Source organism: Chrysemys picta, chromosome 1 (genome assembly GCF_011386835.1).
Source record: "Chrysemys picta bellii isolate R12L10 chromosome 1, ASM1138683v2, whole genome shotgun sequence".
In the NCBI taxonomy this organism is placed as follows: Eukaryota; Metazoa; Chordata; order Testudines; family Emydidae; genus Chrysemys; species Chrysemys picta.
In genome coordinates this window covers 203,233,081-203,251,559 of record NC_088791.1, presented here as the reverse complement: position 1 = coordinate 203,251,559, position 18,479 = coordinate 203,233,081, and the positions used below count along the sequence as shown (strand labels likewise).

General features: G+C 43.6%; 1 protein-coding gene across 1 annotated transcript; it reads right to left on the bottom strand.

The window, feature by feature from the left end:
• Nucleotides 1-2,769: 2,769 nt before the first annotated feature.
• LOC135977694 (uncharacterized) lies at nt 2,770-7,768 on the bottom strand. The gene is made up of 2 exons (XM_065578940.1): nt 6,622-7,768; nt 2,770-3,888 (listed from the first exon to the last, which is right to left on the bottom strand). Exons 1-2 carry the CDS (start codon nt 7,672-7,674, stop codon nt 3,832-3,834), a joined length of 1,110 nt encoding a protein of 369 aa, XP_065435012.1. The 5' UTR covers nt 7,675-7,768; the 3' UTR covers nt 2,770-3,831.
• Nucleotides 7,769-18,479: the final 10,711 nt, after the last annotated feature.

Here is an 18,479-nt window from a genome sequence, read left to right as displayed (position 1 = left end):
TCATCCATGCTTGAAAAGAACACAAAAGGGCCTGGAGGATACATACAGGAGATTTATTAGCAGAACCACACAGTTGGACTCCAAACAAAAGCCTTAGATCTAAACACCTCTAAACTTTGGGCTATTTGAAATCTAGGCCTGAATTTTGCCACTGGCCCCAATCTTTATAACAGGTTGAACCAAAATCTCAGATCCAAACACTCCCAAACGTTGGGCCAGATTCCAATACCTTTAGTCACGTTGAGTAGCACCGTACTCCACAAAGAGTCCTAATCTAAGGGAGAGGGGACCAGAACCTGGCCCTCTTCAGCACTCTACATCAGGATTCAGATCCGTGTTTTGCAACTTGGGTCTGTCCCTGAGCAATCTGGCTCATCTGATTATACTTTTCCCCCTAATTAAGTTAATAGAATCATAGACTTTAAGGTCAGAAGTGACCATTACGATCATCTAGTCTGACCTCCTGCACAATGCAGGCCACAGTATCTGACCCACCCACTCCTGTATCAAACCTGTGTCTGAGCCATTGAAGTCCTCAAATCAGGGTTTAAAGACTTCAAGGTGCAGAGAATCTTCCAGCAAGTGACCCATGCCCCACACTGCAGAGGAAGGCGAAAAACCCCCAGGGCTTCTGCCAATCTGCCCTGGAGGAAAATTCCTTCCCGACCCCAAATATGGCGATCAGCTAAACCCTGAGCATGTGTGCAAGACTCACCAGCCAGACACCCAGGAATGAATTCTCTGTAGTAACTCAGATCCCACCCCATCTAATATCCCATCAGAAGCCATTGGGCATATTTACCGCTAGTAGTCAAAGACAAATTAATGGCCAAAATTAGGCTATCCCATTATACCATCCCCTCCATAAACTTATCAAGCTTAGTCTTGAAGCCAAATATGTCTTTTGCCCCCACTACTCCCCTTGGAAGGCTGTTCCAGAACTTCACTCCTCTGATGGTTAGAAACCTTCGTCTAATTTCAAGTCTAAACTTCCTGATAGCCAGTTTATATCCCATTTGTTCCTGTGTCCACATTGGTACTGAGCTTAAATAATTCCTCTCCCTCCCTGGTATTTATTCCTCTAATATATTTATAGAGAGCAATCATATCTCCCCTCAGCCTTCTTTTGGTTAGGCTAAACAAGCCAAGCTCTTTGAGTCTCCTTTCATATGACAGGTTTTCCATTCCTCAGATCATCCTAGTAGCCCTTCTCTGAACCTGTTCCAGTTTGAATTCATCCTTCTTAAACATGGGAGACCAGAACTGCACACAGTATTCCAAATGAGGTCTCACCAGTTCTTTATATAACGGTACTAACACCTCCCTATCTCTACTGGAAATACCTTGCCTGATGCATCCCAAGACCGCATTAGCTTTTTTAACGGCCATATCACATTGGTGGCTCATAGTCATCCTGTGATCAACCAAGGACTCCGAGGTCCTTCTCCTTCTCTCTTACTTCCAACTGATGCCTCCCCAGCTTATAACAATAGTTCTTATTATTAATCCCTAAATGCATGACCTTGCACTTTTCACTATTAAATTTCATCCTATTACTATTACTCCAGTTTACAAGGTCATCCAGATCTTCCTGTATGATATCCCGGTCCTGTCTGTATTGGCAATACCTCCCAGCTTTGTGACATCCACAAACTTTATTAGCACATTCCCACTTTTTGTGCCAAGGTGAGTAATAAAAAGATTAAATAAGATTGGTCCCAAAAACGATCCCTGAGGAACTCCATTAGTAACCTCCTTCCAGCCTGACAATTCACCTTTCAGTACGACCCGTTGTAGTCTCCCCTTTAACCAATTCCTTATCCACCTTTCAATTTTCATATTGATCCCCATCTTTTCCAATTTAGCTAATAATTCCCCATATGGAACCGTATCAAATGCCTTACTGAAATTGAGGTAAATTAGATCCACTGCATTTCCTTGGTCTAAAAAATCTGTTACCTTCTCAAAGAAGGAGATCAGGTTGGTTTGGCACAATCTACCTTTTGTAAAACCATATCGTATTTTGTCCCAATTACCATTGACCTCAATGTCCTTGACTACTTTTTCCTTCAAAATTTTTTCCAAGACCTTGCATACTACAGATGTCAAACTGACAGGCCTGTAGTTGCCCGGATCACTTTTTTTCCCTTTCTTAAAGATAGGAACTATGTTAGCAATTCTCCAGTCATACGGTACAACCCCAGAGTTTACAGATTCATTACAAATTCTTGCTAATGGGCTTGCAATTTCATGTGCCAGTCCCTTTAGTATTCTTGGATGAAGATTATCTGGGCCCCCTGATTTTGTCCCATTAAGCTGTTTGAGTTTGGCTTCTACCTCAGATGTGGTAATATCTACCTCCATATCCTCATTCCTATTTGTCATCCTACCATTATCCCTCATTAGCCTCATTAAATACTGAGGCAAAGTATTTGTTTAGATATTGGGCCATGCCTAGATTATCCTTAACCACCACCCCATCCTCAGTGTTTAGCGGTCCCACTTCTTCTTTCTTTGTTTTCTTCTTACTTATATGGCTATAGAACCTCTTACTATTGGTTTTAATTCCCTTTGCAAGGTCCAATTCTACATGGCTTTTGGGCCTTTCTAACTTTATCCCTACATGTTCTGACCTCAATAAGGTAGCTTTCCTTGCTGATCACTCCCATCTTCCACTCCTTGTAGGCTTTCTGCTTTTTCTTAATCACCTCTCTGAGATGCTTGCTCATCCAGCTTGGTCTACAATTCCTGCCTATGAATTTTTCCCCCTTTCTTGGGATGCAGGCTTCTGATAGTTTCTGCAACTTTGACTTGAAGTAATTCCAGGCTTCCTCCACCTTTAGATCCCCAAGTTCTTCAGTCCAATCCACTTCCCTAACTAATTTCCTTAATTCTTTAAAGTTAGCCCTTTTGAAATCAAAAACCCTAGTCACAGATCTATTTTAGTTTATCCTTCCATTTAGTTTAAACTGAATTAGCTCATGATCGCTCGAACCAAGGTTGTCCCCTACAACCATTTCTTCTATGAGGTCCTCACTACTCACCAAAACCAAATCTAAAATGGCATCCCCTCTTGTTGGTTCAGCAACTACTTGGTGAAGGAATCCATCAGCTATCGCATCCAGGAAAATCTGAGCCCTATGATTATTACTAGCATTTGTCCTCCAGTCTATATCTGGGAAGTTAAAGTCTCATGATCACACAATTCCCATTAGTATTTACTTCATTAAAAACATTAAAAAGGTCTCTATCCATGTCCAAATCAGATCCCAGCGGTCTGTAGCACACCCCAAACCCTATCTCAGGGGAGGCTCTAGTAGCTTTCTTCCCCAATGTGATTTTTGTCCAGACAGACTCTGTCTTATCCATTCCATCCTTTCTTATTTCTTTACAGTCTACCTCATCATTGATATACAATGCTACTCCACCACCTTTGCCTTTATTTCTCTTTCCTAAACAGCACATACCCTTCAATACCTGTACTCCAGTCATGACTACTATTCCACCATGTTTCTGTTATCCCTATAATATCTGGTTTCACTTCCTGCACCAGTAACTCTAGTTCCTCCATTTTGTTACCTAGGCTCCTCACATTGGTGTACAAACATCTTAATTCTTGCTGTTTGGCTTCACTCACATTCTTTACCCGATTAGGCCCAGACATTCTACCGCCAGTATCACCTATTAGAATTGTATCTACAGTACCCTTCATCCATATGTCCATTCTCCTACCCACGAGAGTATCCTTTCTTGCTTTGTTTTCTTCCCTCTCAATGTTAAAATCTGGCGTGGAGATTACCTGGACATCTCCCAACCATCTCCCCCTAATTCCTAGTTTAAAGCTCTCTTAATCAGTTGTGCCAGCCTCCATCCTAGAAGTCTATTTCCCTCCTGTGACATTATTGATATAATCTGGGACCATATAGAACATGGTTGCAACCAAAGTCCTGTAGTGGCACCAAATCTTGTAAAAAGGGGGTCAAATGAGGTGTCTAAGACAAGGTTATGGTTTGCTGGTTATGATTATGCTGTCTATATGTGTGTATCAGTTTTGTAGTTGAAGTTGTGAATATTGGCTCTATACTGTCTGTATTTCAAACTTATGCTATGCTTCTGGGAGACATCCCAGACAAGTTGGTGTTAGCTCTGCCTAGCCTGCTTGATTCATAGATTCTAGGACTGGAAGGGACCTCGAGAGGTCATCGAGTCCAGTCCCCTGCCCTCATGGAAGGACCAAATACTGTCTAGACCATCCCTGATAGACATTTATCTAACCTACTCTTAAATATCTCCAGAGATGGAGATTCCACAACCTCCCTAGGCAATTTATTCCAGTGTTTAACCACCCTGACAGTTAGGAACTTTTGCCTAATGTCCAACCTAAACCTCCCTTGCTGCAGTTTAAGCCCATTGCTTCTTGTTCTATCCTTAGAGGCTAAGGTGAACAAGTTTTCTTCCTCCTCCTTATGACACCCTTTTAGATACCTGAAAACTGCTATCATGTCCCCTCTCAGTCTTCTCTTTTCCAAACTAAACAAACCCAATTCTTTCAGCCTTCCTTCATAGGTCATGTTCTCAAGACCTTTAATGATTCTTGTTGCTCTTCTCTGGACCCTCTCCAATTTCTCCACATCTTTCTTGAAATGCGGTGCCCAGAACTGGACACAATACTCCAGTTGAGGCCTAACCAGAGCAGAGTAGAGCGGAAGAATGACTTCTCGTGTCTTGCTCACAACACACCTATTAATGCATCCCAGAATCATGTTTGCTTTTTTTGCAACAGCATCACACTGTAGATTCATATTTAGCTTGTGGTCCACTATAACCCCTAGATCCCTTTCAGCAGTACTCCTTCCTAGACAGTCTCTTCCCATTCTGTATGTGTGAAACGGATTGTTCCTTCCTAAGTGGAGTACTTTGCATTTGTCTTTGTTAAACTTCATCCTGTTTACCTCAGATCATTTCTCCAATTTGTCTGGATCATTTTGAATTATGACCCTGTCCTCCAAAGCAATTGCAACCCCTCCCAGTTTGGTATCATCTGCAAACTTAATAAGCGTACTTTCTATGCCAATATCTAAGTCTTTGATGAAGATATTGAACAGAGCCGGTCCCAAAACAGACCCCTGCGGAACCCCACTTGTTATACCTTTCCAGCAGGATTGGGAACCATTAATAACTACTCTCTGAGTACAGTTATCCAGCCAGTTATGAACCCACCTTATAGTAGCCCCATCTAAATTGTATTTGCTTAGTTTATCGATAAGAATATAATGCGAGACCGTATCAAATGCCTTACTAAAGTCTAGGTATACCACATCCACCGCTTCTCCCTTATCCACAAGACTCGTTATCCTATCAAAGAAAGCTATCAGATTGGTTTAACATGATTTGTTCTTTACAAATCCATGCTGGCTATTCCCTATCACCTTATCACCTTCCAAGTGTTTCCAGATGATTTCCTTAATTACTTGCTCCATTATCTTCCCTGGCACAGAAGTTAAACTAACTGATCTGTAGTTTCCTGGGTTGTTTTTATTTCCCTTTTTATAGATGGGCACTATATTTGCCCTTTTTCAGTCTTCTGGAATCTCTCCCATCTCCCATGATTTTCCAAAGATAATAGCTAGAGGCTCAGATACCTCCTCTATTAGCTCCTTGAGTATTCTAGGATGCATTTCATCAGGCGCTGGTGACTTGCAGGCATCTAACTTTTCTAAGTGATTTTTAACTTGTTATTTTTTTATTTTATCTTCTAAACCTACCCCCTTCCCATTAGCATTCACTATGTTAGGCATTCCTTCAGACTTCTCGGTGAAGGACCATCAGCTATACAATTGACCCATGGAGAGAAGGCAGATACACCTTGTAACTCAGCAAAGTATGCAGGAACTTGCCCATGTGACTCCACACTCCATTTTGCTGTAATTTTCCACAGTAAGAACAAAGAGGTGTTCTTACACTTGGAAAAGACTATAAAAGGCTGATGCCCCATCTCCATCTTGTCTTCAATTCTGCTTCATACCTCTGGAGGAACTTTGCTACAAACTGAAGCTCTGAACAAAGGACTGATGACCCATCCCAGCTGGGGATGTATTCCAGAGACTTGATTTTGAACCTGCAGTTTATTTCATCACTGCTACAAGTCTGAACCAAGAACTTTGCCATTACTGTATGTAATTGATTCCATTTAACCAATTTTAGCTCTCATCTATATCTTTTTCCTTTTATGAATAAACCTTTAGATTTTAGATTTTAAAGGATTGGCAACAGCGTAATTTGTGGGTAAGATCTGATTTGTATATTGACCTGGGTCTGGGGCTTGATCCTTTGGGATCAGGAGAACCTTTTTTCTTTTAATGGGGTATTGGTTTTCATAACCATTTGTCCCCATAACAAGTGGCACTGGTGGTGATACTGGGAAACTGGAGTGTCTAAGGGCATTGCTTGTGTGACTTGTGGTTAGCCAGTGGGATGAGACCAAAGTCCTCTTTGTCTGGCTGGTTTGGTTTGCCTTAGAGGTGGAAAAACCCCAGCCTAGGGCTGTAACTGCCCTGTTTTAAGCGATTTGTCCTGAATTGGTGCTCTCAGTTGGGTCCCACCAGAACCGCATCATTACACCTCCCTACTCAGGTGAAGTCCATCCCGAGAGAACAGTCCTCTGTCCATGAATGCCTCCCAGTGACCATACATCCCAAAGCCCCCCTTATAGCACCACTGCCTGAGCCATCTGTTGATCGCCATAATCTTGTCACACCTTTGTTGCCCTTCTCTAGGAACAGGCAGAATCCCACTGAAGATCACCTGAGCCTCGATTTCCTTATGTGTCTTCCCCTGCCTGGCATAGTCTCCCTTGATACATTCCAGCGAGAATCTAGCCGTATCATTCGTTCCCACATGAAGGACAATCAGTGGATTCTTTCCCGCTCCCGTTAGGATCCTCTTCAGCCTCAGGTCCACATCCCGTATCTTAGCACCCAGCAGACAGCACACCCTTCTGTTCTCTGGATCAGCTCTGGTTACAGGCCTGTCTAGTCTTCTCAGTAAGGAGTCCCCATTCACATAGACCTGCCTTTTCCTGGTAATGGTGAGATTCTCCGGTCTATCCCCTGTTCCCTCTGGCTGCAAGTCCTCTCGATTCCTATTCATCCTTGCAATCCTCTGCAACCCATCCCGTATCCTCCTGGGGCTCATGTTTGGTGTCATCTCCATTGATTCTTCCCCTCTCCTCATAGGGCTAGCTGCTCTTCTCTTCTTCCTTGCCCTCTCACCTTCAGCGACCACCTGCTGTGTCACTTCTTCATTTTCCAACTCAGCAAACCTGTTCCTGAGCTCTATTTCTCCTTCACTAGCCCGTCTTTTCCTCTGCCTGGTTCGCTTAGTCACATGCTTCCACCGTCCACTTTCCTCACCCAGCAGTCTTCCCTCAGAGTTCTTTGGTCCTGCTTCCATCTGCAAGTCTGAGCTTTTCCCTTCAGCCTCTTCATGTCTTTGCTCCATCATCCGCTCAAACCCCCTTCTAAACTCGACCAGAGTTTCCACCTGCATCTCCAATCCTCGGATCTTTTCTTCCATCAGCTCTATCAGGCGGCACTTCATGCAGACAAAACTCTTTTCAGGTACCCCCTCCAAGATCATGTACATACCACAGCTTCCACATCCAGTCGTTTTCATTGTCTCTTCCACGGCTTGGGTCACTACAACTGCTGCAAGTTATATGGTTAGAACATGAATGAAATACTTCTGTAGTAAAAAAAAAAAGACATTAAAAGCCTTTCTCCAATACATTATTGAAATTCATTTCAAAGGTGTAAAATTCAGGCTACAGTGTGATGTTATTTGCATGCACTAACTTTATTCTGACACTGGGCTGATCAAACAAAGAGGGCTAATGAAGTATACGAAGGCAGCAGTGTGTTTTTTGGTTGGAATTAGCACTTTTAGTACTTTCTGTTAGAACAGATAATCATCTCATAAGCTTTTCCTTGATGTGCACTTTGTTTCCATACATACAGGTTAACACCGGGACATGAATTAATTAGTAACATGGTGAAAAAGCTCCCTAAAGTCAATGCTCCATTAATATTTAAAAATTCAAACAAAATTATTCTTTACACAGCCCTGTTTAATCTCATGCTTTGCCCTGGAAGCTGAACCTAACTTCTGAAATGAAAACATCATGCAGAACCGCATGCTACAAATCTTACTTGAGCACTCCTCATGCCCATTCAGGAACTTACACTAGAATTTGTGCGCTTGATTCAGCAGAAAAGACCCCTGCCCTTCTGAATTACTTCAAGTACAGATACAGTCAGAAAAGCAACTGTGTAAAAATCATAGACTCGTAGAAACATAGTGGTCATCAGGTCCAGTCCCCTGCATTGAATCATGACCACGTAAACCAAACCATCCCTGACAGGTGTTTGTCCAACTTGTTCTTAAAAACCTGCAATGACAGGGATTCCACAACCTTCCTTGGAAGCCTATTCCAGAGCTTAACTGTTCCCCATAGGTCATATCTAAGCCTTTTAACATTTTTGTTGCTCTCCTCTGGACTCTGTCCAATTTGTCCACATTGTCGCCCAGAACTGGACACAATACTCCAGCTGAGGCCTCGCCAGTGTCGAGCAGAGCTGGACAATTACCTCCCGTATTTCATATATGACACATCTGATAATATACCCCAGAATGAGACTAATCTTTTTCGCAACGTCATCACATTGTTGACTCATATTCAATTTGTGATCCACTGCCACCCCCAGGTCCTTTTCAGTATCACTTCCATCTAGCCAGGTATTCCCCATTTTGTAGTTGTGCATTTGATTTTTCCTTCCAAGTGCAGTACTTTGAACTTGTCTTTGCTGAATTTCATCTTGTTCGTTTCAGACCAGTTCTCCAGTTTGTCAAGGTCATTTTGAATAATTCTCTTCTCCAAATGGTACCTTCTTGCTCATCCTATTTGCTCCCTGTGAGTATATAGTGACTCAGAGACAAACATAAATGTTTCTTAATTTTACTCCTGTTAACCCAGCAGAGGCTACACAGTTCTGGGAAAGTGACCTGGATTCTATTCTGGCTCCTGTATCAGCAACAGAATTTTCAACTAAAAGTAGTAAAAATTCTGCAGTTGGTACTAGTGATGATGAATGAGCCAAAGAGAACCCAGTTTCATTCTCATAACTCAGGTTGAACATGCAGGAATGGTAATTAGAAAAAAAATATTTTCATTTGTAAAGTAAGCAAACGAAAAACTGAAGTTACTGACAGACAATAAGCAATAGTTGTTTTCCTGGGGTGATGCTTACATTTGATGGCCTTATTCAAACTTATTGGACCTATGCAAATCTTTAACTTGTTTGGTTTCATTACAGTGACCATCTGTCTGTACCTTTAAAATTACTAATGCTTCAATCTCAAGCATATCAAATAACTTAATAATGTGCATGTGTAGCCTTATAGAAACATCTCAGTTATAATATATAGGGAGCTGGCCGGGAATGTTGCTATTATTATATATGCACGCACACACACACACAAAACTAAGGGACACATTTTTCGCAAAAAGAATTTCCTGTTTTCCAACCCGCTCTAATTATATATTGTGACCTAATAGATGGAGGAGGGAACTGGAAGTTTTGACTTCCAAATTTGATTTATGACTCTACAACTGACTCAGTGTGTGATCTTGGGCAAGACCCTTAATCTCTCTGCATCTCAGTTTGCTCATCTGTCGAATGTGGATACTACTTCTCCTGCATCCCACTGATGTTGTGAAGATTAATTGAGTCCATGCTTGTAAAGACTTTTGGATCATAAGATGAAAAGTCTTACAGAAGTTTAAAGAATTCTATTTTACAATATTTATAAATAAATAAAACAAAACTGTATTTTTTAGATCTTATTTTTAATATAGACTTGGAACAGCCTGGTCTTAAATATGCTTCTCTCGTGGAAAATGGATTGGATGCCAGGGCGATAGCCAATGTTTTCTCCCAGGTCAGTAGCTCTCCCTGGGTTAAGAAATGTGAGAATGTGGCTGTAGGCCAGATCTCTTCTGCAGAAAGGGAGTGGAGCACCAGGCTTCTGGCCAGTACTTACCAACAAAATCTGCACTTTTCTCATAGAAAGCTAATAGGAAAATGCATCTGCAAGCCAATGAGCTTTGCATTGCTGAGAACTCTGCAGCTGTCCGACTAGGAAATTAACATGACACTGGGGCAGTGATTTGGACATAATCTCAGAGGCCCTCCTGTATCTTGAGGGAAGGCAGACAGGGGGTTAATAATTTTGGCCAGTCTTGGACTTAATACAGGCTATAGTTCTGCCAGACCAAATCACTTAAGGTAGAAGACAATTTTGGAGCTTACACTTCACTATAAGGCCAAAGATGGGAAGCCCAGGATTCAGACCAGGGTTTCCTGACCTGGCTCAGTGTGTTTATTATATATTCTGCAGTACAGGGAGGAAGAACTATGACTGCTGTTTCTCAGTCAGGAAGGGTCTACTAATCTGTAAACTGCAAATGAAGAGGGGATGCAGTTACATTTTCTGCAATATGTTTGTTGCAGCTTCTTTCCCCCATTGCTCTCCTGTGCAAAGTAAACAGGTGAATAGGGTCATCAACTAGCCACAGTGTTTCTGCAACAGCTGAGACAGAATAAGAAGAAAGGTATGTAACAGAGGAAGGATGGTCCAGTTGTTAGTGCCCTTGCCTATCACTTGGGAGATCTGATTTCAATTCCCTTCTCTGTCACAGACTTCCTGTGTCAGTTAGGCACCTACATGCCTTTAAAAATCTGGCCATTTTCTGTGCCTCTGTTCTCCTTCTGTAAAATGGGGCTAAAAGCATTTCCCTCCTTTAAAAGGCTGTTAAGATGATAATGCATTAACGTTTGTGAGGTGTGCAGATACTATGGTAAGTGGGGCTATATACGTTCCTAAGATAAATAATAGCCATAAAGTAACCCTATTGCACAGTCATGTATTTTAGGAACTTATATGACCCCACTCCCAATAGTACATGAGTACCTCACAGCCCTTAATGTATTATTATCACAACACCTCTGTGAGGTAGGGAAGTATTAGCCCCAAGAATATATGCTTTATTTTTGTGGCAGATTATTTTTCTTTTTCAGAAAAATCAGGCAATAGTGTGCATAAATGTTGGCAGAGACATTACTGTACATCACTGTAAGTGTTGGCAAAAAGGAACGTTCAGCGTATCAATTCGTTTCACAGAGTGTGGTCGGGATGGAGATGTATAGCAGTAACTGTCAGTAACAAAACCTTCTTGTGTCTATACGTCAATGCTAAAAGCTTCAAACGGTGGTCAGGAAATAAAGAAAGCATTTGGGGAAAGCTATACTATATGCTGGCTCATGGCTATCTGCTCCAATTTGAGTTGTCTATATTATAATAGTATTTTTCCTTGTCTGCAGACAGAAATAAAACCTTCTAACTATATTTAAGAACCATGTTGTAGCCTAAGTGATAAAGGAAGAAGGAAATGGCATTAGCTGGGCCAGCTGGAATTTTGAGCCATTAAACGCTCACATAAGGCCGCTGGCAAGCAGTGATGGGTGCAGCTTGCAAAGTTTGTTGCATATACATGGCTCTGAACCAAAACCCCAAACCCAAAGACCCCATAACTTTAGGAAAGTTCTGATCTTGATTTGAATCTGGACCTAGCACTTGGGTACACTTTCAATGTGGAAATTGCATTTTGACTTGACTAAGTATCCCAAAGTTTGGCTGTGATTTGACTCTCTTTGATTTAGAAATTGATCTTGAAAATTCAACAGGCATTTTGTGCAAGGATTCACACGTGTGTAGGTGTGCGATATCTGGTACTGTTTGATTTCATCCAGATTAGAAATATCATGATGGTCTTACCTGAGGTACTTGGGTGCTTCTGGCCCCATTCGAAAGTGGGAAGTAGAGAGGACTGTGAAAATTAAATTTAAAAAGTTAACCACACTTTCCAAACCTCAAAACATAGTCAGATCTGGGGGGTTTAGGTTAGGACTGGTTCTTATTTTATCAAACCATTTGCTCATCCCTATTGGTAATCTTTCTGCACTAATAGGTCAAATAGAGATTAGTGTGCTTTGTGCGTGACAGATGAATAATTAGACTGAGAAACTGCAATTGCAGGGAATTTCCTGGTATTTTTAATGAAGGGCTCCTACCTGCAAGGCGCTGAGCACTCTGGCCCAATCCAGCACAGCACTTACATGCATGCTTGAAGATAAGCACATGAACAGTCCCGCTGAAATTAATTGCAAAACTGAGCACTAAACATGCGTTAACAGCAGAAGTGGCTGACATAGTTCAGACCCAAACCTCCAGGCCAAACCCAAAATAAATATTTTAGGTTCATAAAAATTGAGGTAACTTTTCCCTCCATTGATTTTCATTTTTGCCCCTTCTGCACTCTGGATCCAAAGAGTCCTGCATTTTGTGGATTGGACAGTGCCCAATAACCGTGGGAACTGAAGATAACAAAGTGCTAAAGCACTCTCTGCCAGAGTCAGACAGACACAAGGGACAAGAGACCACATTTTTCCTGACTTTTTCCAGCTGGTTCAGAGAATTCAGCTGAAATGCAGCCACTTTCCGAGAAACCAAATGGAAATAGCTGCTAGTGAGCTAGGCTGCCCCTCCTGCTCACATGGGAGAGTTTTCAACCAATCAAGGACACAGAAGAAATACCTAGTGACTTGTACCATGAAAAACTGAGGGCCAGGTTCTCTCCTGTGCCAAGAGCATAGAAGAGAGAATGGACCATCAGAGAGCCCATGCTGATTCTTAAACTGTCCTGGCCCTAGCCCAGGCTAAATTAGAGCAGGCTAGGGGGTGTTTCAATCTTACAACAACTAGCTCCATAGGGTGACCAGGTGTCTGGTTTTCGACTGGAACACCTGGTTGAAAAGGGATCCTGGCGGCTCCGGTCAGCACCGCTGACTGGGCCATTGACTGTCTGGTTGGCGGCACCGCTCAGTGGGGCTGGGCTAGCCTCCACGCCTTGTAGCTCCCGGAAGCAGCGGCATAGCCCCCCTCTGGCTCCTAGGCGTAGGGGCAGCCAGAGGGCTCCGTGCACTGCCTCCCCCCAAGTGCCACCCCTGCAGCTCACATTAGCCAGGAACCGTGGCCAATAGGAGCTGCGGGGGCGCCTGCAGATGGGGCAGCACACAGAGCCACCTCGCTGCGCCTCCGCATAGGAGCCGGAGGGGGTACATGCCGCTGCTTCCGGGGGCCACTTGAGGTAAGCTCCACCCAAAGGCTGCATCTCTGACCCCCTCCCAGGCCCCAACCCCCTGCCCCAGCCCATATCCTTCTCCCATCCTCCAAACCGCTTAATCCCAGCCCGGAGCATCCTCCTACACCCCAAACCCCTCATCCCCAACCCCACCCCAGAGCCCGCACCCCTAGCTGGAGCCCTAACCCGCTCCCACACCCCTGCCCCCAGAGCCAGCCCGATGAAAATGAGCGAGTGAGGGTGGGGAGAGCGAGCGACCGGGGTGGGATGGAGTGAGTGGGGCCGGGGCCTCGGAGAAGGGGCGGGACATGCGTGGGGCCTCTGAGAAGGGGCATGGCAAAGGTGTTTGGTTTTGTGCAAGTAGAAAGTTGGCAATCTTATAGCTATATGGTCCCTAAGGGAGCAGTTGAGAATTGACAAAGTGGAGTTCCACCCACTTTCCAGCTCTTCCCACCCCCAACATGCCCCTCCCCTCCTCCAACATGGCCAGAATGGGGGAGGGGTGGTCAGGGGACCATGGCCCCCCACTTTTTAACATGGGCATAGTATGAGGGGGGCAGGAGGTGGCATTGCCCCCCCAAACTGCCAGCCACGGGCAGGAGCGATCAGCTCCCCCACTGCTAAGTGCAGCCTCCGCTGCGCATGCCCGAGGCTTCCAGTTTGGGGGGGCAATGCCACCCCCTGTCTCCCAAACTATGCCCATGTTAAAAAGTGGGAGGGCATGGCCCCCTTGGCCCCGGGTTCTCGTGCTGGCAGTCCCCCAACTTTTACAAAGGTTCGGGTATGCCAGGCAGAGGGGAGCAGGTGGTGTGGGAGCAGGCTTTTCTGTCTTTCTGCCAGCTGAGAATGCCTCTTTGCTAGACTGAGTGGCACAAAAGGGATGGATTGGGGCTGAGACTCAGCTCAGAGTCTTTACCACCCACACTGGTTAAATGGACTGGACATCGCAATATTGCCCACTTTACATATAAAGAATACTGCAAATACTGATGTAGAGGCAAATGTCATGGTCCAGAAAACACCCATATTTTAAAGCCGCCCACTGTAATTTCCCCCATGTGACCCATCCCAACAAACCAGGCTCAGACTTGAAAATGCACTGTGAATAGCAGCTGGATAGGGCAACAAAGTTTGCAAAAAGCTTCTACAGGTGGCTTATGGACAAGCCATTGCTGATTCACACAAACACACACACACACGACTCAATCCAAGGATGACACTGAGCATGGTTTGAGCTACACAGTTCACTATGCCACGTGAGGAGCAAATATCAGGATGAAAACTACAGGTGATGTATAATCAACAGTCAGTGAGGCTTTTGAAGGTGTGCAGATATCATTTATCTCACTGAAGCCCCTATCACATTATGATGGTCTGAATATAATTATATCAGCTGCACACGTCAGCTGGCACACAGAGCCTCTCCAGCTAGACTGACCTGCTGTCTTTTTCAGATTACTGAATTAATGCTGTAACCCAGAGGATTTTATTTAGAGGAAATCAACCCATTTCCCTTAGATCATCTTCTCCAAAGCATACAAACACAGGAATTCTTTTGGAAGCAATACATTTTTTTAAGGGCCTCTTTGTTAGGCATGTTCATTCTAGCATACACGCCGTCCACCAGCACCTTGTAAAACTTTACTGGGCTTACTTGTTTTGTGTAAAGTGACACAACATAGCTGTCCTTCATCTACTGCCTCCTTCGCCTCACATTGAAATGGTCCTTGGGTTGATTTTGAGCTGTGGAAAACCTCAATTACCTTTGTGATTAGTTTGTTAGCTTTAAAAATGGGGGGGGGTTCAGCTGCCTCTGAGAGTCTATGCTGCTGCCTCTAATACTCTCTGAATGCGTTAGTGAATTAGCTGCATAATTTTTCTGTGTAGATTCTGAAGCGATTCACTCTGTTATAAGATTTGTGTGTATGTTTGCTGCATGGAAAGTTCTAGTCTGTGATTCAAATGCTGCCATCCAATTAGGCATAGACGTTTTCCTTTCAGTTTGGCAAAAACACCAGAATGATTTCCCAACGACACAGATGCTTTATCTGCACAGAAACCCTCCAGATGCTCACACTGTCACACAAGAAATTCTTGCCTGGTCCAGGCTGTTGAAGGCTGTCCAGCAATGCTCCACTGATCCCAATAGCATTTACAAAATAAAGCTCAATCACATTCCCCAAAAGAAAAACAACATTTAAATAACATGAAAGTGGTGACATCAAGGGGGTACTGGTCAGAGCTGAGAACATCTGGACCCTCAAATTCATGGACAATGAAGACCAAGGCGGGGGGGGGGGGGCTCCAAGGGTGCCAGATGTTTTAGAGTTTTTGCTGCTTTGTACTTAATTTCTGACAAAAATAAGGATTTGTTTTGTTTTTGGAAGGAAAGGATTATAAGGGCTTTCAGCCCCTTATCCAAAGCCCATTGCAATCAAAGGGAGTGTTTTACTGACTGCACTGAGCTTTGGATCAGGCCCAAAGTAGGACAACGTATCAGTGATAAAAAGTGTCTTTGGAAACACAGAAATTAAAGGAATCCTGTCAACTTAATTAAGACCCCAAATGTAATGTTGGGGGAGCAGGGGAATCTAAATCCTTACTTTCTACATTGGTTTTAACTTTGCTTATAATCCTTTCTGTTTGCTTTGAGCATTTGTCACTAGTGTCCAGGTCCCAAAGCTCACAGGATGGAATGTGTTCATGAGCATAAATGGGTGTGCATGCATATAGACATAGCATGCAAGGAACAGCCATCACAGAAGTAGCTACCTGAACAGAGTTCTGAGTCTCTCAAGTGCTCAACAACCAGACGGCAGGCCCCTTGGGCAGCTGCCACCATGATGACCCACAGTGAGATGAAGGGAAGAAGAAAATGCTGCCTGGACCCCTCCATGGTGATGTGAAGCAGCTGTTTCCAGGGCCTCTGCAGGGGAGGAGGAAGAAACCAATGGAACCCTCTGCAGTGGAAGAGAAAGAACCCCCCATCTGTTCCTCCAAAGTCACCTCTCAGTGGAAGGGTGCATCAGCCAGCCACTCCACCAAAGACCTCTTCAGCTACAGCTGGGGGACAATTTCCCTTCCCCACTTGCTGCTACTGCCAAAGGAAATTATTTTGGAGCATCCCCAAAACTTAAGATGGGAATTGATCAGGGATGGTCGCTTGCTGTGGGAAGGGAGTGAGCGTGTGTGGCAATTGGTCAAATCATGCAAGGGAAGCAGTAGAAAGGGGCATTGGAAAATACAGGAGTTTTGTCTTGTTTATTTTCATTTTGGAGGGGTTGGGAAGGAAATAGTTACTGACCGGGGCCCTGATTCAGCAAAGCACTTAAGCATGTGCTTAATTTAAAGCATGGTTCCATGGATTTCAATATATGCTGAAAGTTAAGCATGCACGCAAGTGCTGAGTCAGGGCTCGGACGGTAAATGGGAGTACGGGTGAAATACTGGACCAAATCTAACCCTGCTGCAACTCCACTGCTTGTACCAAGGCTGAATTTGACCCACAGGGTATAAATGTGAGGATTTTTTATTTAAAAATATTTAATAGTGATATAACATTAAACAGATTTATTTACTAACATTCTCATTGCAGCATTTTATGCTTATGTACTACAATGATAAGTGCCGTATAACTGCTTAAATAGCTCTTTCTGCATATTCCCACCACCATAAAACACTGTTCCTTCAAGAGGTGGAAAGAAAAGTAGCTTCCAAACCAGGAGTAACAGAATTCTGTATTTGAAGATCGCATGGCTCCCAGGGCAATGTATATGCATTGATATGAACTGCCTGTGACCAGAATACTAACAATACCAATTTCACTTTAGACCAGGGATTCTCAGGACAAATTTTTCAGTGGCCTCAGAGTCCGGCCACCAACTTTTGCTGGTGGCCACTCTCACACTTTTTCCTAAAATACTTAATTAGCTTTAGGAAAACCAAATAAATATGCACATATAGATGTCCAAATCATAATTTATTTCTTGTTAGCTAGTAAGTCTGTTGTGAAAAGTGATATTAACAAACATACAAGTTTCACTTTTCACAGCAGATTTACTCAGCTCTGGCAAGCCTGAGGACAAATTAAGCCCTGGATGGAGGGTAAGGAGAGGAAGTGAGGGGCAGGAGAGATGGGGGTGGGGCACTGGAACCTGAAGCCCTGGGGTCTCCCACCCCCCAGCCAGAGCCCAGGGCTGGAGCCTGAAGCCCCGCGGCCAGAGCCTGCCTCCCTGCCACCCAGGGCTGAAGCCCAAAGCCTGACCCCACCGTTGCTGGGAAGATGGGAAACCCACCGGCTGCCTGCTCCTCCACCATTGTGCCCTGGATGTCTCCAGAGGAGGGCAGGGCCCAACCCCTGCTGGTGGCCCCAGCAACCAACATCAAGGTGGTGCATCCAGATGCAAGAAGGAGGGGCCGCTGCTTTGCCTTCCCTCCTCCAATCACAGCCAAGAGGCTGTGTCCACAAGAAAAGCTCCCGGTGGCCGCATTTGAAAAACACTGCTTTAGACCAAGATCTCCTGGGCAGGATCCTTATGTTCTTGCATTTAGCAGTACAGCCCCACGCACATATGTAACACTGTAGAAATAAATAGTAATTCTCTTTAGTATCAGCAAAAATTGTTGTAATGCTAATGAAAGACAAATTAGCGAACATATTTTATTTTAATTTTGCACTGATTTCTTTAGTTATAAAGTGAAACATAAAACAGTTATTTCATAGTATGATTCTGAAGCTGACAGTGCCTCTTTATTTTACAAACACAGGAGTCATTCTGTTCCTTGTCTTGTTTCTGGAATGTATCATATGCAAACATATTCCTCTAATTAAGAAAGAGCATGATCTAATGAGAGAATTATCTAATGTACTGGGTTCAGGGATGAGAGCCAAGAATTTCTGATTTCTACTCCTTGATCTGACATGGTCAATGGCCAAACCTTCTCTGTCTTAGTTTCCTCATTTGCAAAATGGCAATAATAATACATACTCCACCTTCCTACCTGACAGGGGTGTTGGGTAGATCAGTCACTATTTGTTCAGTGCTTTGACCATGTGAAATGATACAAAAATGAAGTGTTATTATTTTATTAAATAATAGAAAAAAAATCTTTAAATTTCCATGTAACTTTATATGAAAATTATTTGCTTCAGGGAAGTTGTGTACTGCACCCTACAGAATTTTTAGTACTTTCAAGAACTATATTGTGTGATAACTTTATG